The sequence below is a fragment of the Seriola lalandi genome, unplaced genomic scaffold (assembly GCF_002814215.2).
Source record: "Seriola lalandi dorsalis isolate HSWRI2012SDOR001 ecotype SW California unplaced genomic scaffold, Sedor1 jcf7180002054784, whole genome shotgun sequence".
Taxonomy (NCBI): domain Eukaryota; kingdom Metazoa; phylum Chordata; class Actinopteri; order Carangiformes; family Carangidae; genus Seriola; species Seriola lalandi.
In genome coordinates, this window is record NW_019525337.1 from 745,868 (window position 1) to 769,813 (window position 23,946).

The window sequence follows — 23,946 nt, forward strand, 5'->3', positions numbered from 1 at the left end:
CCCCACCCCACCTCACCCCACCCCATGTTCCAGTTTTTCACACATCGAAGGTGGCAACCTCTGGCTTCAACAGGTCCATAGAGTTCCATTAAATTTCTTGTAAACAGTTTGCTCATATACTGCTCAAACAAAATGACGTAACAACATCATCCAGGAACTGCCTACACACTCTGGCCACATGAGGCCGAGCGTTGTCCTGCACCAGGAGGAACCCAGTTCCACTGCACCAGCGTCAGGTCTGACAATCGCTCTGAGGATTTCATCCCGGTACCTAACAGCAGTCAGGGTACTGCTGGCTCTGACATGGAGGTCTGTGTGACCCTCCAAGGATCTGCCTCCCCAGACCATCACTGACCCACCACCAAACCGCTCACGCTGGATGATGTTACAGGCAGCATAACGTTCATAACGTTCAATGTTCTGTCTCGTTATCATTAAACATGAAAATTAAAATGACAGGTAATAATAGATAATGACGGAATTTTTGTAAAGTAGACTGTGGTGAGGTTTGTACTGCACAGTCCCTATCAGGCCTACAAAAGCTGTCACCACAAAGTGACCCCATTAGGGTGTTACAACACTACATGAATGCAAAGGACAGAGCAACAGGAAACATCTTCACACTTTTCACCACGTTAGACTGCAGCTCTGAGAGCTGTGCAGGCACTCAGCCTCAGGGAAGCAGTCCATGCTGACGAGTGGAGTCCATAATGATGGGTGGAGTACCTTCTTTGTTGGCATTTTGAGCTTCATGAACTCAGCCTCTCGACACAGGACGTTCCAGGGAGCATGGATCTTCAAGAAGCCGATTCCAGGGATCTTATTCTGAAACACAACCAGAGTTGCGATATTTAAATACTAAACACACTGCAGGAACATGGGGCAGCTCAAAATGTCTGAACCACCACTGTAAACAGTCACAAACTCACATGTTCATCGCGTATGAGATTATCTCTGCAGCCTCTACACTTATGTAAAACCTCCTTCACTGCCAGACTCACTTCACACAGTTCAGTACACTGACCTGTCTGGATATAGGAATACATAACATCCAACTCAAAGTAGCTGACTAAGAGCACTGTGTATATCACACCATGTATTTAAAGGTAAACTGTTCAAACGCTTTGTTGTCCTCCTGATGAGAAGCAGTGGATGATACATTGTAAATTGCTGCAGCAGGAACTAGATGCAGCAAAGATATGGACATACATAGATATGGAAAAGGTGTGGTTTCATCTGTGCATGTACTGGAAATAGGAAAAGAAACTTTCACCCAGCATCGCAGTTTAATTTGAATATAAGGTGGCTTCAGTGTGCCAGGATTTCAGGTCAATTCTAATTGATTAGTTACTTTGATACATTTAGAAAACTACCCATGAATTCATTAGTAGAAATGCATTTTATCTATTTCTTGGAGGAAAAGTACGTCCAGGTTTTATTATATGGATCTGCAGCAAAAAATTTTGCTGACTAATGAGAACTCCTGTCATTGATCTGCTCCTTTCAGTCAATACTGGGGGAGAATGACATGTGTGTGTGTGTGTGTGTGTGTGTGTGTGTGTGTCTGTGTAACTGTGCAGTCTTGATGAATGAGAACATGGAGATCAGATGGAGAACAAAACAATATATTGTAAGGATTTAAAAACCTAAATGAAACATTAGCTTATTGTATAAACATTACAGGCAATGTAAATTCAAGATGTTTTATTATCTGTCTATTTTGTAATTTATTGTTTATTTTATTGTTATTAAGAAGAAAGAAGTGGAATTAACATTTCTAACTTTTACTGAACGTCATTAATTAAATCTATGAATCTGTGCTGGAGGAAAACAAATTAGGGACAAGACAGATCACTTCTTCTGTTGTTGGTCATTAGTTGTTCTGGGTTCATTCTGCTGATTTCCTCAGTAATTAGTCCTGTGTTGAATAAAATTTTGAGTGAAGGCCAATTCATGGTTTCTGGGTGGATCTGTGAGACGTAAACTTCCTAAGCCTACGTCCACACTACTACATTTTAGTTTTTAAAACTCATCTCTCATCTCGTCTCTCTAATCAGAGACTTCCAGAAACTCTGCTGGACCTGTTTTATTTTGAAAACTCTGGGGTTGTGTTGTGTCTGAATGGACAGAAACCTCTGGAAACGATGACACCCACAGTCTCTCCTGATTGGCTCTCATCAGCCTGGACTACCTGTGGTGAATACAACATGATAATGAATTACCATGTTACTGGCCTTGCTGTCTGTGGTAGTCAGCTGTTGTTCAGTTACATTCTCTATTTTAATACTAGAGCTGTCTGTAACTAATTACTTGCAGAATAGACAATCTACTTCCTGTTTCCACCAGCTCGCACATGGTGATGTGATGTGTTTTAAGGTGTGTTAGTCTGGATGGAGATCGTTTCTGATATGGAGCTAAAAGAGTCGTCTTGATGGAAATCAGTTTTAAAATGAAAACGTATCAATGTGGACACAGCCCGACTCTATCTGGACGTACACCTGCAGCTCAAAGGTTGAGACCACGAGGACTGTCCTCACTGACTGCACAGATGTCAGAAAAAGTGAAGGGCACTCTGTGATGTGTATGTATGTGCTGTATTCCTCAGCCTTGGATCTGTCGCACATACTGTTTCTTTTTCCTTTCTCATTTTGTTCAGCTAAATACAACAAAGAAAGGAGGTCAGCATCAAGCTTTCTACTGTGCAGGCAAAGAACATGTCTGAGTTCACATTTCTCTGATTGTTGTATGTATAGAAACACGTTTACATCTGCTTTGTGACCAAAATTCACTTTAGTATCTGCAGTTACACAACAAAGACTGACACCCTGACCATGACAACGACCGTCTATATAAAGAGTTCATGTTCACACCTCCCTGCTTTTTGTTTCCTGTGGTAGGTGCTCATGTTGTTTGTGATAAAAGCCTTTCTCAGAACAGATTAAGAATCAATCTGCCTTATGCGAAGAATGAATGTATCTCCATCTTTTCTACAGGAAAGAGAAAAGATTTAATGAAAACAAACGTCTGTGTGTCCATGGGTTCACTCACATAACACACAGCAGTGACATGAGAGCTACCAGGACCAGGCTCGAGCAAACATCTATGTTTAGATGAGATAAGACAGAGAAATAAACTGAATAATATCAAAAAGATGCTCTGGAGTCAGTTCAGAGATGCGGGTCAGGTGACTGATAACCAACTGAAATCAGTCAGCTGGTTTGTATTAATGAACTCTGAACACATTGGATGTTAATTTCATTACATTATTAAAATGTAACCGCAACATCTACCCACAGAGACCGTTTTGAGACCACTATTAACTGGAGTCAAGAATCCTGTCTTCATAACAGTGAGAGCTGAATGTGAAAGCTGAATGTGAGTACCTGCAAAAATATTAACATTCAAATCTGTTCAGTAAATAATATTAATAACCTGACATGAGGAGACATTTTTAATTAATAGCTTTGTTCAATATGGGAATGATATTGAATTATCTGCAGTATCTGACCTGGTATAAGAGCATGATAAAAACAGTGGTCACTGGTCCACTTGATTCCTGGTAGTAGTAGTAGTAGTAGTAGTAGTAGTAGTAGTAGTAGTAGTAGTAGTAGCAGTAGTAGTAGTAGTAGTAGTAGTAGTAGTAGTAGTAGTAGTAGTAGTAGTACCAGACCAGTTTAATAGTCTATTATATTATTAATGGTCTTATTCTGTCGCCGTGTGTCAGAATGTGTAATACCTAAACACGTGAGTTGACTCCTGCATCTCTATGTCGTTATAGATGATATATATAAATAGGTGAGATGACGAGTGGATTTTGGGTGTGTTGGGATCAGTTCTGATTGTCCTCGGATCCCTTTTGGTCCCTTTTGGATCTGGTGTCTCCGGCCCTGTTCGCAACTGGCATTAATATGCGTCTCCAGTGATCACTTGTGTTCAGATCTCACTTCCTTGTTCTATATGCAAATGAGCAGGTATGAGTTGTTGTTTTTAGCCAATGTGACAGACTGGTTTGTTGTTAATGTGTGTATGTGAGAGGTAGAGAGAGAGAGAGAGAGCGAGAGCGGCACAGAGGGGTTGGGCGACTCATTGCTCTGCTCACAGCTCTACAGTGAAATAAAGTTTTATCCATTTGAAATAGTAAAATATTTTGGGATGATTATAAACTGTGTTGGGACTAATCAGACTGTGGCAGAGGACATCAGTACAGTAGAGGTCCTTCAATGTACCCTTCATTTACAACGGCTAACACTCCATGTACCAAGGTAAACTCAGACACATGGAACAAGCTACAGAGCATGTGTGATGATATTCCATCCATATTTTAGAAATAAGATTTTAAACCTTTCCTTGTGTGTTATTCTGATTACAATTTTGTAATTTTATTGTTTATTATTTAAATTGAATTGATTTGATATGATGTGATTTGATTTGATTTGATTTGATTTGATTTGATTTGATTTGATTTGATTTGATTTGATTTGATTTGATTGACTTTATTGTCCATTTCAGTGGAAATATGTCTTTGTCCTCTCCCAAAGGAGGTGCAATAAAAATACTTTTTTGTTTTATTGTTTGTTGTATTGTAAATTCTTTTTTGACTATCTGCTCATGAATTGTTTTTATCATGTTTTTATGTACGTTCAGGTCTCTCTTGAAGATGAGATTTCTATCTCAATGGGACTAACCTCAATAATTAAATGTTAAATAAATAGAAATGTGGTCCTAAACACACCTATCTTCATACTGTGTCCAACACAATGGACCACTGCCACCTCTCACCCTTGTGTATTTAATGAAGAGGACAGAACTGCTGATTCAGGCCCCACAGGTCTCACTAAGGAACAATAGAAGAGTTCAGTCAATGCTGGATCAGTGATCTGTTCTGACTCTGATCCTGAATGTACTTGTAGCCTGAGCTCATAAATAAAAGATGGCAACGGTCAATTTCCAGCAAACAGCAGCTCGTCTGTAGAGCAGGGTAATCAGGGAAACTAATTGCACTGACAACAGCTGATGTATTGATCCACTCAGCAGCTGAAGTAATAGAAGTGAACTCAGAAATATTGTGACCAGAGGAGAACAAGACATGGAAATGGAATTCAGAACCAGATCCCAGGAGAGCCAGGACTGTAAGGGTCCACACATCAATCACATCCCCTGAACCTGCCCTGTCGACACACCATCACATTCATCTGTACACTCCTCCCCCCTTTCTCACCCCTTCATCCTTTTCCAGCTCCAGCCCCGTCTCCAGGAGGTTTTCCTCAAACTCTTCCCGCCGAAAGCGCTTGTCATCCTCGTGGTAGTCCGTCCGCTGCTCCTGGGCGGCGATCTCCGGGTCTTCCTTTGGTTGCAGCGGCGCTCGGCTGCTCCTCATGCTCAGGCTGCGGCGAAGCCGTCGGATGAAGTTGTTGTCGGCGAACCTGGATGAGCGGCGCCGGACACTGGTGGGCTTCTGGATGTGGTAGGCCAGCACGTAGTCCACCCGCCGGCGCCCATCACAGAAGTATGGGCCTACTCGTGGATACAGCGGCGAGACGTCGTCTGCATAGAGGTTCTTCATTGGCTGGAAGCAAGAAAAGAGCGACAATAAGGATAAGGTTGTACAAACACTGTTCAACAGTCTTTCTGTTTTTACTGTCAGTGGTGAAATGGCTCAGTTTTATTATACACACGTGCGCGCACACACACACACACACACACACACACACACACACACACACACACAGTCTGTAATCCTGCTGTGACCTGCTTCCCTCAGATATATTACAGTCAGGCAGAACTACTGTTGCCTATTGGGAACAGATGCAAAATATATTTAGAAACTGGTAAAGTCATCTGAACACCTGTAATTGTTTTTATGACAAAGCCAGGGGAAGTTTGATTTGGTTCACGACAACTGCACGAGGCAGCATGGGATTACTTTCATAATATTTAACTACACTTTAATTCTTCTGTAGCCTGAAAACTCCAGATGTGAAGTGTTTGAAAGCATACAGAATCATGACTAAATCTTTTTATGTATTATTTATTACAAATTTAAATAAACTTTAATTGCCAGTGAAGGAACGACACGTAAACTGATTCAAATCCTGAATGAGGACTTTACATTTTTTTCAGTGAGAAGATGTCAGAGAAAAAAAGAAAATAGGTTTGGACCTACTGTACATTGTACCTGTACTTTGGTATGTGACAAAACACCTGAAACCTGAAATACAACCTGACTGGTTAAATCCTGATTTTATAACTGCGACGTTGTCTCAAAAACACATAAATGAAGGGCAAAGACTGAGCTGTAGTTTCTGCTGTATTTACTGTAACATGATCACTCAGAGAGAAAGTTAGAAGAGACAGACTATCTTTTTAGTTAGTTATTTTAGTGTGAAAGAGAGAAAGAGAGAGAGAGAGAGAGGTAGTTATTATTTACTTCAGTTCTCGAACGTCACAGACTTTTATTAGAGGCAGGTCTTTATGTCTAACTCCCTCTGTTTCATATGTAGAGTTGGTCATAGTCGTTTGTACGAAGCCTCGTTACCGATGACTTCTCTCTCTCCCTCCCTCTCTCCTGCTCTCTCTGCTCAGTGTGTCTTATGTTTAGTTATTCCTCTGCCTCCTTTAGTAATAATGAGACATGGAATGAAAGTAGTTTATTTGCTGTAATGGAGGCGAGGCTCAGTGTATTGGAAGTGCTCCTCGCAGCTGGGAAATGAGAGCGGCTTAGAACTCCACTGAGCATGGGTGGAAGTACCATCAGTCAGTCAGTCAGTCAGTCAGTCAGTCAGTCAGTCAGTCAGTCATTTCAGTCCAGACTGCAGTCCAGCCCTATAGTGTTTATGATAATGTTGTATATTGTAATATTTGGGCTGGACAGTATTGAGATATTAAGTTTCAACCTAGCCTGAAATAAATAAAAGAAATCTATATAACATACTTCATGGTCTTCATTTTCTGCAGTAGATTTACATCATGGTGCGCTGGACTAATGCACTCCTGGGCACCATATACTTTCACACTAGCAATGTTAGACTGTTTACTGTCTCCAGAGACGCTCGTGGAGGAGGTCAGCAGAGACAACACAGTGTCCATCGTACGCAACATCATGTTCAACAGGGAGCAACATACAGCAAACAGTGCTTCTGCAGCTGAATCATGAAATATTGACCGTATACAGCAAGTAGTTTGTACAGGGTGATATGCATCCTGCACGGTCTATTTATGTTTCACACTTCACAGCTGCATCAACTGAAGGGTCTTCTTGTCCTCGTACCTCTGTGGATTAGCCCACAATGTAATGATACGCAGGATTCCCACACAAATGTCACCTCATACTGTCTGTATGTCTAGTGCATTGTGCCTTGTAAAAAACGGTGCACACATGCCCTCAACCTACAGTTTACAGTTCAAGGACAAGGCTGATGACAATTTATATTTTTCTTTTTATTATCAGTTCCCATGCATGAAAAGACCAAAATAACACTGAATTTCTCCTACTAACCAGTATTGTGTGTGTATCAAAGCCTGACATATCTGATTCCTCTGAGCCATAAAGCTCCATTGTTTCCAAAAACCATTAAAAGGTTGTATATTGTATAAAGGCAGATGTCCATGTGCTGTTTGATTATAGATCAGGTCTAGGTTCTATACTAATACTGTGAAAGTATCAAAGCCTCAGTCCACAGAGAAATGCACACAGCCTGTATTCAGAAACTGAGCCTTAAACCCAGCCGTCAGGACTTCTGGAACTTTGTGATGTCACAACAAAGCAGTCACCGCCCTCAGCCACGCCCTAAGTCCTGCCCACCCTCGTAACAGCGTTCCAGCATTTTTCCTTGCGAGTTTCTAGAGCCAATAGTTTCCTGACCTGTTTTTGCCTTTTGCCTGCTGATTTGGACGCTGTTGCCCTTCTGACTGATCACCTGTGTACCGACCTCGCTCTGATTAAAAGGACTGATTTATGAACTGAGTCTGTGTCTGCATTTGAGTCCAAGTCTGTGGCTCAGCATTGACCGTTATCTGGATGCTGTGTGAAGAACATGCTGATAACACAGAGTGAACTCTACCACTAATCACAGCTGAAACATCATGTAGAAGAATTTCACCAGAATTCAATGAGTATTGATTAATTAGTATAGGCTGTGGAGAAAGACCTGAAATATGGAAATTTGACCACAACACACTGGAGCACAACCAGCAGTGGTCACTATTTATTTTCTCGTGATCTGAGTGTAAAATGTCCTCTGTGTGACCTCCAGTCTGATCCATCTGATTACAGCTGAGTGTGGTACACTGCCACTAGAGTAACCAAACTCCAGGCTATTTGTAGACCTGTGTGTGTGTGTATGTGTTTCTGTTTAACTCTGGGTGCATTTTCCCCCAGAGCCCTTCTACTGAGCTTTACATCATTGCTCAGTGTGTGCGTGTGTGTGTGTGTATGTGTGTGTGTTGGCTGAGGTTGCAGTGACACACTTCTGACACAACAGTGAGTCACACGGGGTCGAACAAACACAGATCTTCAGCTGCCTCCACTGACCTCCAGTCAGAACAAAAGTCTAGTTATTTATCACTGTATAAACTCCAGGAGATAAACTCTGTTGTGATCACATTACATGAACACTGATGATGCTTCAGGAGGAAACATGTTAATTATGGCACCAAAAAGGACACAATTAAATAAGACTAAGTTTACAGCCACACTGAAAGCTGTATGAGGCTGTAATGAGGCTGTGTAATGCTCAATGTCAAAGCCTGTTTCTTATTTTCAAGTATAGTGAGTTTTGTAAATGTAAAAATGGTAGTGGTCATCATGCACAATATGAAAAGTTAAGGAATCACCAAAGCTATGAAATTCATCCTGGTATGAAATGAACATGATTATCTGGACTATCTGTTCCAGATATTACGGCAGTCCATCAAATACCTGTTGAGACATTCTGAGCCAAAGCTGCCAACCTGCTGGTGCTGCTGGTAAGTCAGGGGCCAACATAATTATTAGGATACATTGTCCTGAACCAGAGTTCATTGCAATTTGTTGAGCATTTTGCAAGAGTTTCAGTCTGCAGCGAGGTGGTTGACCAACCAACATACAGAATGGAAACTGTTAATGCATAACTTAAAGCTGCACTAAGAAATCCCTGGAGTTGTTGTATTCTAAAATCCAAAACTTTTTTTCTTTTCTGTGTCTGGTAGTTTGTGGCAGTGTTTTTTATAAGAAAATGATTGATTAATGGAGGGTCTTCATCCATTTATGGTTAATTGTGGGAGTGGCGATCAGGCTTGTGCACATGCGCCCAATTTATCAATGAGTGAGATTTATAAAGCAGAACCATGCAATCATTCTGATGAGAAGAACGTGTATGAATATGTCTGGTTTTCTGCATACACATAGTTTTCTGCATCCGGCCTCTGGTGTTTACACAGTGATACAGAGGAAATTACGTGGCAATACGTGTTGAAGATCAGACAGTCCGCTGTCAATAAGAGAGTCATAAACTCAGGCTGAATGTAGGTGAATTGTCTTCATGGTCAGAGATCAGCACTGAATCACAAAACCAATATTGAAACAGTGGTTTGCTTTTCCTCTTTACAGCCACCAACCCACTGAACAGTAGCAGTGTGTGTTCCTGTGTGTACAGTGTGTATGGCCCCCAGCCTCATCCCCATCACACACACACACACACACCCACACACACACACACACACACACACACATAAACATTTTGATCTTCAGTCCTCTATCAACAGGAAGTAGTCATAGCTGGAAAGGTCAGAGGTCACTCCTCGGAGGGCGCATTAGGATGTGGTGGTGTATGCATCATCCACCAATAGAAACTCTTTTCTCACCAAGTCACTGGGAAATGAGGTTCTCCTCTCCTCTGGGCTTCCACATGCACACAGCCACCCACACATATACACACATACACATACACATTTCTGAGCCATTATAAGCTCAAGGCTGAGGCAACTAGCAGTTTTCCAGTTAGCAATGTTTTTCACAGCAGCAGTGAGCTGCATGTGGCGGGTTGGACAGTGAGTTTTAACATGTTGAAGGTTCGAGGTTCAATGGGTTACTATGGACATCAGACTTCCATAACCAGCAGCAGTGCCAATATCAAATCTGACTCACTTCTCCCAAGTCCAAACACACAAAGCACATCAACACTTGTTCACTCAAATTATCAGAAACTAATTTTCTTACTTAACTCTGGTGGTTTCTGCCCATGCAGAAAGTTTTTTTTTTTACATGTCAAGGTTTTGGGATGTCTGGGCAAAACCTAAATCCACAAACCTGTCAGCGAAAATCTGTTAACAGCAAAGCAGATATCTCAAAACATTCAAATATTTCATCCTTCTAAAAGAAAAGAGGCAGCAGCTTTCATTTTGCTCCAAACCCGAGGAACATATGGGACCATAAATTCCTCTGAGCTACAGGGAATGGCAGTTTCCAATTCATTTCATACTCACTGAAACTGGCCATGGCTGTTTTTTCATAGGCTTGATTTAGAAAGTAATATTTAGTCTTAATCATAAAATACATTTTCAGCCTCTCAGTGTGAGATTGTGATGTCATTATCTTGTGGTCTTGTCTAATTATCTTAATTTCTCAAGATGGTAATTTATGCATTGTTGTACTTAATAAATTCAGTGATAAAGACTTAATCATTTCATTATGTCGACATAACACATTTTTAAGGCCAATAATAATGGTCATGATCAAACATTAGATCTGATTAGACCATGAAGGACAGGAGACTTACTAACAAGTGGATGATGACTCACTTCAATTGTGATTAACAGAATCTAATGTTCCTCCTGCATTCGTTGATTTTGACCAGTGCTGTGAACACAACAATGATGTATTCATAAAAATATGATATGGTGAATGTCTTAGCAAACAGTTCACACACACACACACACACACACACACACACACACACACACAAACACACACAAGCACTGCAGACAATGTTAGACAAAGGAGATTCTCACGATGTAACTCCCATCCTGCAAACTAGCCTCTGATCAGCAGCCTTGGTGTCAAATGTATCAACTCTACTCTGACAGTCTGGACTCAAACCTCCACAGCAACTGTCAAACATCTGAATATATTCCTCCAGCCAACACTAACAAATCAACACACAGCTTACACAGTGTGTCAGTTAGCAAAGAACAAACAGCCATCAAGAAAGGCACAATAATCATTGTAGGTCTACACAGTATGAATGAATGATGGGACCTGATCACACAGTCACTTGCATTGATGTCATGACAGCAGCCACATGTTATCACACACACAGATCACAGTAGCTGCGTATTTTCATACATCAACATATGAGAGGTAACAGTTACACTGCTGTAGATTTAAGTCCCTGCTCCCCTCCATACAAACACAAAAGATTCATATGAAAACATATGAAATTCATGTACTATGCCAGTGAGTGTATTGCGTACACAGTGTACTACATGTGAGTGTACTGACTGAAGTATCTGATTTGAGTATTCCCTCTCTTTTAGCTCTGTTGTTGGTTTCCTCCACCTCCTGGAGGAAAGATCTGGCCCTAGCTTTGTCTGTCAGTAGTCTGGTGCTGTGCAGGTACAGTTGGGGTTGCTAGTACCCATGTAGACGGTACATGCTCCCTCTTGGCCCCTTAATCAGTCGTTTTAAGTGCACTTCCTATCAATGCTATGCAGACGATACACAGTTATACTTTTCTTTCAATACAAATGACCTCAGTTAACTCTCCACACTGCATAACTGTCTAACGGCTATCAAGAACTGGATGTCAAACAACTTCCTCAAGCTTCATGAGAAAACAAAACTCCTCATCATAGACTCTGAGAGCACCTCAGTAAAACAGTGTATTGGTCCTTTTCTTTCACCAACATATGAATTTTGAATGTCACGTAAATAAATTGGTCCAATCCTGTTCACTACAGTTGAGAAACATTGCCAAAAGCAAATCTTTATTATCATTTCAAGATCTAGATAAAAATCATCCATGTTTTTGTTTCTTCCCGTCTTGACTACTGCAATGAATGTTCACTACTCAGAGTTTCAAAACGCAGCTGCCAGATAGTTAAGAAACACACAGCGTAGGTCACACATCACACCAGTCTTGGCAAATCTACACTGGGAACCCATCGAGTGGAAAACTGATTTTAAGCATTACACTGGCTGGCCCCATCTTATATTCTCAGTTACTGTGTTCACTGATTACAGTGGGGGTCATGATTATGTACAGGTGGCAGTTTCTAGGCAATAAGCTAAATTGGGCACTATTGTACCTGTATTCAGACTTTACAGACACAGGATTGGACATAACCAGTAAGAAAACAAAAATAAGAAGTAGAAGGAAACAAACAAACCTTTGTTTGAAACTATGAAATTCTACACTAGAAGTGCATTTTCACATAAACCGGGACCATTCGTGTCCTTAGAAAGAATATAAATTTTCCGGGACAGCCAGGACAGGGGCAACCCTACGTACAGTGGGTCTATCAGAAAACATACTGCTGCTGCTTATCTAAATATGAATTATAAGAGCAGTGAGAGTGAACCCTCACTGTCTGAAAGACAATGAGCGGCAAGATGCTAAAATACTAACTCTCTGTGGGGTTGTCACTATGAGCAGCCCCCTTCACATTAAATGTAGTCGAGTGACCCATTGTTTATGTAAAATATTGATTTGTGCAGCTTTAAGTCCCACATTTCCCTTTGCCATGAACCCTCAGGAGCTCTCATCTAGCTGCAGACTCATAACTCCAGAAATGTCAGCGATGTACAAGATATATCCAAAACAAACAGGCATAACTCGCATGAAAATCACTGAGCACAGTGATGTTTCCAACACCTTTCATTTGAATACTCTCATGAACTTTCCCCCAGCACCTGCCTCAGGACAAACATTTTTAGGCTGCAGAATGAGCTCCATCAGTGTTTGGTTTATTCCATAACATAACATGTCTGTATTGTGAGCTGTAATGAACATTGCATCTTTTCGAGGCCACTAATGACGGTATAAACCGTGAGTCGTTTTTCATTTAGATCTTTGTTCTCCAGCGTAGATGCTTCTCTCTTGTGTTGGTTGTCATGATGATGCGAGGCTGTTTCACCATTCAAGCACTCTGTTGCATTTTAGTCACTAAACATGTAAAACAGATCGTTTCCTGTTCCCTGACACTGGGTGACTATAAAGCAAATGTAAAACCTGTAGAGCTCACTAAAGCCCTGACCATTCATTTATAGAAAAGTATTAGAAATGATGATATTAAGCTAAAATGGACAAAGAGCGAGGGGCGTGTGAGGAGCTGAGACTTCATTGAATGCCGGTTTGTAGCGAGCATAAACTCACCCACCTGTCACTCAAAGAGACCATGTCCTCAATTATACATAACTTTAAGCCTTAACAAAATGTAAACAGCTGAGTTATATAAACAGTTGTCATTAAGGAGGAAATTAGCTCTAGAGACCAAAACTGTTTTTTGTACCAGGCTGTAAACATGTTGATTTCTGCTGTAAAGTTCTTCAGTGTTGGCTTCATGTTTCAGCCTCGGAGGTTGCCAGCAAAGATACAAACGATGATGCTTTACAGCGGCAATGGTAAGACATGGTTAGACTTCCTGTCTCTACGTGGTCGTGATTGTTTGTTCATGTCGAAACATAACAACAGTACAATACAACACTAGATACGATTTTGCGCCTGATTTTGCTGCTGGTTTTTATCTGCTGGCTTATATCTGATCAACCCAGCACAAGATCATATCAGTCTGATACTCTGTGTTTTCCCTCCAAAAACAGTTCAATAATAATGACAATAATAGTATTATAAAGCAAAGAAATACAAGTTTTATTTCAGTTTAATCTTTTAATTCATGGTTGCACGTATAGCAGTCCCTCTTAACTTCTGTGGTTGGAAAGTGACAGTAGCTCTACCGCAGCAAGGAAACCAGAGCCACAACCAACAGAGAGAAGAGATCTGCGCTGTGAGATCTCATGAGATCTTGATTCTAACTTTATTCAGACCTGTCTCTGTCTCAGTTGATAGATCTGAATAAAGTTAATTTTCTCTTGATCCGCAGCTTGTGAGAAATTGATCCAACATTTATTTCAGTGGCTCATGTGAATCATAATCTGTGATCAGGTTCACGTCTCCCATTGGAGTGAACTGACTTAGATCTACTGCTGGTCTCCTGAAGGGGCGGGGAGGGGGAGAAACCATGTGACACAGTTCCAGGAAATGATGTGAAGTGCACCATCTCCTGTCTCAGCTGTCTCTGTTACTGCTTGGTTTGTCCCAGTGGGCGTGGCCATATGGTACTTGCTCCTGCCAATCCACCTGGACCCCTGCAACTCGTCACCTCATCAGGTCAACAAGCTGCTACGGTATTTAAACCCCAGATCTTCCCTCCAGCCTTTACCAGATCGTTTAGTCTACTCATGTGGCACAGACACTGCAGCCATGTTCCCTGTTCCTTCCTGTCTTTACCTTGTGCTTGTCTGAACCCTGATAATCCTAAATTCATCGTCCCAGTCTCGTCCCGTACACGTCCAGCTCAGTCCTCGCCTGTAATTGCGGTTCAGATCACTGTTTCCTCCACCACCTGCCTGCTCTGTCACGGGCTCCAGCCCTGCTCCTCCGCCATTAAAACTGCCTTAAACTACTAACTGTCTCCTTCTCTGTTCTGAATTATGGGTCCAAAACTGAACTGTCGCTAACACTTTCAGGATCACCCGTGTCCCCCCTCCCTCTAGATCGTGATGTACTAAATAGCCACAAGGCACCACCACACAAATATTACAGTGTACTGGAAAAGAGGGTCACAATCTGAGGTTGTACTTACTCATCAAGGACATAAGAAGATGTTATCGTTTACAGCTCTTTACCTGGATTAATCACTGGAGATAAGGATGCTGGTTCTAAAAATGTGTGTATCATGTGTGTGTGTTCAGAGAGGAGAAGGAGAAGGAGAATAACATTTAAGTAAATGGTTTAAAGAACTTCACTATCCTCAGCAACCATGTGAGCGGAACAAACAAAATAACTTCCTGCTGTTTTCATATCACCTGCATGTACCTGTCTCTGTCACCTCACATTGTATGACAGTTTGAAAGCTTCTGCTCTACACCACAAACCAGAAGCGGAACCAGAACCCAGCAGCACAGGAACAAATGGTCAGACGCAGACGTGATGTGAGGGGGTTTACAGTCAGGAGGGAGTATAAATCCTGCTTACTATGGACTCGCTGCTCCTGTCCACATCCAGGTTCTTCTCCTCGCCAGGGACCGGCAGGTAGTTGTCGCTCCTCCTCATCATGGCGGGCTCGTCCTGCTGCAGACTGCCTGAGTGCTCACGAGCCAGGGGAGGAGAACCTGGGAGAGGAACAGAGAAAACTGTCATCAGCCTTGTGTTGTTATCGTCTTGACGATAGCACTGCCCATGAAGAACGTAAAGGCCACTTTCCAGACAACCTTACCACCACCCCCACATGGAAGGAGACACTGTCACTCTGCAGGTGAGACTCAGGTGTTCCTGCTGCTTCAAACTGCAGCTGAACATAACAATACATGCCACATTCACACACACACACACACACACACACACACACACACACAAACACACACACACACACACAAACACAAACACACACACACAGGCCATAAAATCAGTTATGGTTCCTTTGATGGGTTTGACGAGAACAGTGTTTAGCTACGAAGGAGTATGGATGAGAAAAAAAATGAGAGGAGGAACATTTTTTTTTCATTTTGCATTTCCAGAATAAAGTCGAGATGTCGAAAAATAAAGTCAACTCCCCCTGTCATTTTTCGTGCCTTGCATTTGTCCATAACCCACTTTTTCAGTTTGCACAAATGCCACCTCTTCCAGGCTTGTGTGGTTTTTCCTTCTGAACAGACACAGATTTCAGCACAATCTCTTCAGTCCTAACGCTGACAACTGCACTGTGTTAGTGAGCAAAAAGAGAAAGAATTTCTTTGCTGCTAAAGCTGATTCTGAAGTACTATTTCATCAGTTCATCTATACAAGACATTTTGTAGAGGCAGTCATAGTTTGATTTCGTTTCAAAATGTCGACTTGTTGAAATGTAAGGTTTATTCTTGACATTTCGACTTTATTCTCAAAGGCAAAATTAAAATTAAAATCTTCCTCTTCTGACTCAGTTCGACTTTATTATCGACATTTCGACTTTTTTTTCTTGAAGTAAGTTTTTTCCCATCCATGGCCCTGATACTCCTTCATAGTTTAGCAGCTCATGTAATGGGACATTGTTACAACCACCCATATGTGTTATATGACATAAAGCAGCAGCCCCTCCACATACACTGCAGAAACTGCCAGTATCAGGTTCATTAAGAACAATTCAGAAAAACTTGAGAGGTCCTATATAGTCAAGAGTTTGAGTTCATCTCCCTGGACTCTACTGGGTTCTTAAATGAATCCCCTCCACAAGGACTCAGTCCACAAGTCCTCATGTCCCACTACATATTATCACTTCATATGAAGTTGCCCTCACAGCTTTGGAAGGGTAGAAATAAACATACAAACTGCAGGATGCACTATTAACAGGAAACAGCTGTCACCATGGATACTGATAGACGCCCTGCTCGCTCATCTGTTGTGTTGTTAGATGTTCCTCTGTAAACGTATGTCTCCATAAAGAAAGAGTTCCCTCTGCAGACTGATCCAGAGTCATGAGTTTGATGTTACTGAACAAGCTGAGGCCAGAGGAGCGTTAATGAGGAGATCATCACTGTTGCATTCAGGGAGCAGCACCGACGGTTCAGCAGAACCATCTTCATCAGTGTGAGCAGAGAGGGGTAATGAGGAACAGGCGAAACTAATCGGGGAGGTGCAGGCAAGCAAAAAGGCGGGAAACACAAGTAAAGAAGTAAAACAAAAAAAACACAAAAAAATAGGTAATTTCAAAATAAAACAGGAAATGAAACAGTCCTGGCAGGGTCATAAGGGGCAGAGCCATGGAATAGTTAGCTTAGCTTAGCATGAAGACGTCCTGGTTCTGTTCAGCACCTCTACAGTTGACAGTGCCAACAGTCAAGACATGAAAATGACCATGTGTGATTTTTTGAGGATTTTTCTACAGTATATCTTGACAAACAGTTTATCCATCCAGCTGATGCTTTAGTGCAGCGTCTCAACATCATGGAAGCACAGGCTGCAAATACCACAGCCGGAGGAAGTAGAGAGCAGAGCCCCTGTCTCCTTCACAGTGAAGGGTCTCAGCACCTGGTTTGGGTGCGTTGATGACACCTGGGTCAAAATCAAAACACAGGAAGTGAAAGCCTTCACAGACTGTGCTGTGCACATAGAGATGACAGAGGCCTCAACACTGAAGTATAGAGAAAGCCCACACACAGACAAATCAATATTCACTCTTTGATTCTCACCACCCACTGCAGCACGAGCTGGCGTTATCAGACTCCACTCCATCAGCCTCAGAGCAAGGGCAGAGGGCAGAGGACAGAGGGGACAGAGAAGGAACAAACATTTAAGATGTGTGGTGACCCAAACCACACATGCCTTCACCTGTTACTCCTGCTTTTATTCATGGCCAGACTGTTGAAGTTGTCCAACAGCGCAAGTACATGGGCACAATAAATGACAACAAACTAAAATTTGACCCAAACACTGATGCCGTTTGTGTTAAGGCCCACCAGCGAAAGCTTGTAAGTTTTAGTGTTGACACCTATTTTATGAAAATGTTTTATTCTTGTTTTATTGAGTCCGTTATCACCTTTTGATTTATCCACTGGTTTGAGTCACTTATCCTGAAAAACAGGAGCAGGTTGGACAGTATCGTGAGATTGTGCAGTAAAATATTAAAGATCACCTGGAACCTTGAAACTGGGTCTTTGTCAAAAACACAAAAAGATACAGAGCAACACTGTCTTTCAATACGTTCCTTTAACAAACACTGAATCCCTGTGCACTTCAAGCCCATCATGACTGTGAGGAGAAGCTCCACCCTGAGGCCCAAACACCCAGACAGAAGCAGAGCAGTGTAGTGTACACAGTTCACTGCAGTGAGGAAAGCACAGACCTGTAACAAAACAACTGCTTCACAAACACAAGGCACAACACAGGAGATCCAGCTGCTCAGGTCAGGACTCAGCAGTCCACCTACATCTGGAGGACCAGGGACACTCATGTCCACTTCCAGAGAGGACCCATGCTTTGAAAGGGTATAAGACCCACCAACACTAAATAGAGGAGGTGATCTACACACTGTTTATCACCCAATTACAATACAGTCACCCATCCACACCAGGATTAAGGTCAACCTAACGACTCACATGATGACCAGGTGGGGGGTTAGCGGCTCACCTCAATGACTCTGAACACAAAGACAGACTCTGACTGTGTTTTACATAGAACAAACAGTCAGACTTCAGATACACTGAGTCTGAATTCACCTGTTGCACAAAGCAGTTTAGATCTTGACTACTTTAACATGGACTGTGGTACAATGAATTCTGGGTAAATAAATAAAAAAAATGGCCGACTGAGGAACCGCATCCAACCTCTCAGCTCTGTTTACCCTCAGCAGAAAATGTTTGTCTTTAGGAAGAATTCAACAGTTACGAGAGTGAATGAAAGAGTGAAACAATGAAAATAAAAATTTAATTTAGTCTAAAAACTCTCTCTCTTCTCTTTACTCTCTCCATAACAATGTCAGCAAACTACATATTATGAGCCATGTTTTCCTGTTTTTTACTGTTGGGTGCTACTGGTCAGCACAGGTGTCATTGATTGTTACCATGGTAACATTGATCTTAGGACTCAGTTAGCTTGGGGGTAGAATGTTTTTGTGGGAACTCCCCCACTAATCAGTGATTTGTGTTTGTGCTACACCAACTCTAAATGAACTGTGAGCCTGCCGAGGCGGTGGCCCTCAGGTCAGAGGGCTGAACATGAGGACAGTTATTTAACAACATCTTATGACTGGCAGAGTGACCTTCTTTACCCTCAGCCAGTCTTCTGGGCTTTAACCGCACACAATGGTATTCACACACATTCGGCACTTCCAGACATTGACAGAGTGTGACTGCAGTAAGAATGAAATGAAAGTGGATGAAATCAGTTCCTCTGATTAAAACATGGGGTCTGCTTGAAATGCACTGTGGCTTGAATTTAGGAACTTGCAATGTAAGGACTATTCTAGTGTGTTACTATGTTGGAGCCCTTTAAAAATAACAAACTATAAATCAGATACAATTTCAATAGGTGCTGAGTTTTCTGAAGAATCTAAGGCCAATATTCACTCCCCCTTTAGCTCTGCACCAACTCTGCACCAAGTGTAAGATCTGGCTCCACCATGTTCACCAGCTCCTCCTTGACTGTGTCTGTCTGCTGTTTGCTGCTCAGCACGTAGAGGACAGTGTCCTCATCAGAGCTGATTTACTGAACAGCTTCTTTCTGGTGCAGAGAATGAAAGAAAGAAAGAAAGAAAGAAAGAAAGAAAGAAAGAAAGAAAGAAAGAAAGTAAGTAAGTAAGTCGTGGGCTGTAAAACCAAAACAAGGAGCTGAAAAAGCCAAAAAGCTTCATAGAGCTGAGGGGAACTGAGCTGGGTGATACAGTTAGGCCCAGAAATATTTGGACAGTGGCACAAGTTTTGTTATTTTAGCTGTTTACGAAAACATATTCAGGATACAATTATATAATCAATATGGGCTTAAAGTGCAGACTCTCAGCTGTAATTTCAGAGTTTTCACATCCAAATTGGAGCAAGGGTTTAGGAATTACAGCTCTTTAATACGTAGCCACCTCTTTTTCAAGGGACCAAAAGTTATTGGACAATTGACTCAGAAGGCTGCAAAAAAAAAAATAACAAGGCTGCATGGGCTCTTCCCTCGTTAACCTGTCATCAATTAAGCAGTTAAGAAGTCTGGAGTTGATTCCAGGTGTGGCGTTTGCATTTGGAAGCTGTTGCTGTGAACACACAACATGCGGTCAAAGGAGCTCTCAATGGAGGTGAAACAGTTCATCCTGAGGCTGAAGAAAAAGAAAAAAATCCATCAGAGAGATAGCAGAAATGTTAGGAGTGGCCAAATCAACAGTTTGGTACATTCTGAGAAAAAAGGAGTGCACTGGTGAGCTTGGGAACTCAAAAAGGCCTGGACGTCCACGGAAGACAACAGTGGTGGATGATCGCAGAATCCTTTCCATGTTGAAGAAAAACCGCTTCACAGACAAAACTTAAGGCAGAAAGACCCACAAACAAGCAACAACTGAAGACAGCTGCAGTAAAGGCCTGGCAAAGCATCACAAAGGAGGAAACCCAGCGTTTGGTGATGTCCATGGGTTCCAGACTTCAGGCAGTCATTGCCTGCAAAGGATTCTCAACAAAATATTGAAAAGTAACATTTTACTTAGGGTTATGTTTATTTGTCCAATTACTTTTGAGCCCCTGAAATGAGGAGTGTTTGTATAAAAATAGCTACAATTCCTACATGTTTAATCATATATTTTTGTTCAACCCCTTGAATTAAACCTTAAAGTCTGCACTTCAATTCTGTTGTAGTTGTTTCATTTCAAATCCAATGTGGTGGCATGCAGAGCCCAAATCATGAAGATTGTGTCACTGTCCAAATATTTCTGGGCCTAACTGTATTTCTCCCGTGGTTTATCACATATACGAACTAGAATCACCACCTTGTGGTTGTTTCCTCCACCAACCAGCCAAGGTACAGGAAATAAGGTGATAATCTCTCCTTCCAGAGTTCCACTGTTGAATAATGGCTAGAAGCAGGCCAGGCTGTAGGCATGGGAACAAGGGGGCAATGCCCCACAAAATGCTCCAACTGCCCCACCAAATCGCCCCACTTCATCCCAAAATTCCAAAAATAACTGAAAAGTATTTTACTTTGTCCTTGTCATTTTTAGCAATAACAAGCCACATTCCCAGTGTTGTGCCAGTTCAAAGTTCAGTTCACACAGAAATGAACTAGTTCACGTTCATAGTTCATTTTTTAAAATTTTGAACTAAGTTCACAGTTACAAAAATGAACTAGTTCATGTTCATCTGTTCCGTTTTTTTTTTTTTTTTTTTTTAAATAAAGGCCGCTATTCTTTTTTTTAAAGTATATTTTTTTGGGGCTTTTGTGCCTTTATTGGACAGGATAGTAGAGAGAGACAGGAAATGGGGAGGCAGAGAGAGGGGGAATGACATGCAGCCATGGCCGTCCGATGCGGGACTTGAACCAGGGCCAACTGCAGCGAGGACTGTAGCCTCTACACATGGGGCGCCTGTTTAGAGCACAACGCCACACGATGCCCCCCTGCTATTCTTTTTCAATAGTGCCTCCCCTTACCATCCATCACCAGCCCTAAATCACTGCCACTCCCAAACTAAATGAATTATTGTATATACCACTGAAGAATCACAGACATGAGTTACATTTAAAATCCGTTTAGAAATATAATCCGTCTGAGTCTTCACTTGTTTGTTCATAAAACTGCTTCAAATGCTCAAACAAACTGGCTTAAGCAGTTGTAGATGAGTCTGTACCGTCTGTACCGCTAGCACCAGCCATGCTGGGTCGTGTCTATGGAGACGTCATGTGGCGTGCAGTAAAACTGTTGTAAAACGTTAGTTCATGTTCATCATTTGTAAAACTGATTTGTTCAGTTCAGCTTTCACTAAAAATATGGTGTGAAGGCATGGAAATATTATTTTTAGACTGATTTATTACTTTCCAGACAGCCATTGGTTTCACTTCGTCTCAGTAAATTCTGAAAATAAACCTGCATTTGAAAATTGCTGCAAATAAATTATCGATACCAGTGAAAAAGTAATTGCCATGTTTTTTGGGTTTTTTTTTTTTGTAAAATCTGTGTCATTACCAGCTTACAGTCCAACTACGTGTACCTTAAAGGTCCATATGTCCATGAGTTGTTTGATTATAAAGCAGGTCTAGGTTCTATGTTAATACTGTGAAAGTATCAAAGCGCTCAGTCCACAGAGAAAGAGAAAGAAAGAGCCAGAGAAAAAAAATCCACGGAGAAAGACAGAGATGCTCAGAGCCTCCTCTCTTCTGATTGGCTCACTGACCTGTTGTTACTAGAGCTGAGAGAGGAGATGTAAAACTACACTGAGATGGTTTCTACTTCTTAAAACCACAAATGTATTTCTATATATTATACTTCTTATCGATCAACACTTCAATTAAAACACAGGAGAAGAGGAAAATATGGAGCTTTAAAAAACTGTTGTCAGATGTTTGCACAGAGACGCTCAATAGTTCATAGTAAACTGCCTTCAAGAGCTACTGGAAAATCAAAGCTAACACAGCAGGCAGACACGAACGGTGTGACATTGTGAATGAAGATTAAAAAAAAAGTTGCAAAAAGTTGCACTAAGTATGAGCCATTTAGTTAATGGAATAAAACACAGACTCATCACTGTGGTCCCTTAAAAGCAACATTAGAGGACTTAATGTCATCGGTCAGAGTGGTAAGAAGACGGTTTAAATCTAAACCTCCAGAACTCAACAACCCCAACAGTGCTGTGTGGTTCTTTACAGCTTCACATTAGTGACTAGAAATGAGCATAAACAGCATTAACACACATCCCTCACTGGCTTCCCAGCCAAGAACACATGACCAGCATATAGAATGTTGCTATGACTACCCTCGGCTGAATATACCTTCAACAATAATTAAGAAAGAGCATATAATTGCTGATTGGATTTTGAGCTTCCTCATGTACATGAGACCACAGTTGAATATACCGTTACAGCCTTTACTGGATCACAGTGGGAGTCAGTGGATGGATGGAGGGAAATCCTCAGTAAAACAAAAAGAGACTGTCCTTCTTTCTTTAGACCAGTTAAACCAAGGAGTCACAATTAATCTGACACAGAATCCTCAACGTCGACGGGTCCAGTAGGACAGAAGTTACATGATTAATGAAATTTATAAAATGTATAAATTTATAAAATAAAGATAATAAATCACAGGATTAGAAATCTGGCAAAACTGTTGAAATAATATTGAAGAGGATCCAGAAAACAAATATAATATACAAAAATAATATTAATAATAAAAAATGCATAAAGGGAGAGGGGGAAAGAAAATGGAAGAGTATGGGAGAAGGGGGGGGAGAAAGGAATAAGCCATATAGTTTAAAATTAGTTAAACCTGTCTAATTAATTATTACATTTTTTTCTCTCATCTTTATTTTTATTAATCCATTAATCTTCCTTAAGTTACTAATTTAATCAGTTAAAGTATGGAAGCCTATAGGGGACTATATTCAAATGATAATGTAATTCCACAATAGCATTTTTTCCACATATGTATGTTTTATTTGAGTAAGAATCTGAATGAAAATGAAATAAACCAATTATTTCATTCTCACATACTTGTATGGACATTCTGGGAACATATTAAAATGAAAATGGAAAAGCTGTTTGACATTTCATTTCCAAGGTCACATCCTGCTGAACAGTGGACATTATTCAAATGTTAATTTAAATTTGAAAATGAAAATGCAATATAAACAATTTAAAGTAATTATAGGCAACAATATTCAGGTCACAATGAAAATGAAAATGCAATGTTATAACAATCTGAAAATGAAAACGGCATTTGACATTTCATTTTCAAAGTTTTAACCTGCTCGAAAGTGGACAATATTCAAATGCAATAAGCAAAAGATCTGTTGCATTTTCACTTACATGTCACTACACTCTTTTGGAAATGGTATTTGACATTTAATTTTCAAAGTCTTAAGCTGCTCTACAGTGGACAATATTCAATTGCAATAAGCAAAACAGCGCCCCCAGCCCACTGCATTTTCATTTACATGTCACCACGCTCCTTCCACATGAAAATGAAAATGCAATCTGTCAAACCTCTCATCAAGGCGGGTCTTCAGTTCTGAGGTCTTATTCTTGGTTCCTTATATCTTTG

General features: G+C 41.1%; 1 protein-coding gene across 3 annotated transcripts in view; it reads right to left on the reverse strand.

The window, feature by feature from the left end:
• ano1a (anoctamin 1, calcium activated chloride channel a) overlaps positions 1-23,946 on the reverse strand; it is a 71,864-nt gene that overhangs the window by 38,666 nt on the left and 9,252 nt on the right. For all 3 annotated transcript variants that reach the window (XM_023425559.2, XM_023425558.2, XM_023425557.2), the window contains exons 2-4: positions 15,231-15,367; positions 5,219-5,566; positions 727-825 (exon numbers count right to left, since the gene is read on the reverse strand). In XM_023425559.2, the coding sequence (XP_023281327.1) occupies positions 727-825; positions 5,219-5,566; positions 15,231-15,311 (528 nt within the window). In that variant the 5' untranslated portion in view covers positions 15,312-15,367. The remainder of the gene's footprint in view (positions 1-726; positions 826-5,218; positions 5,567-15,230; positions 15,368-23,946) is intronic.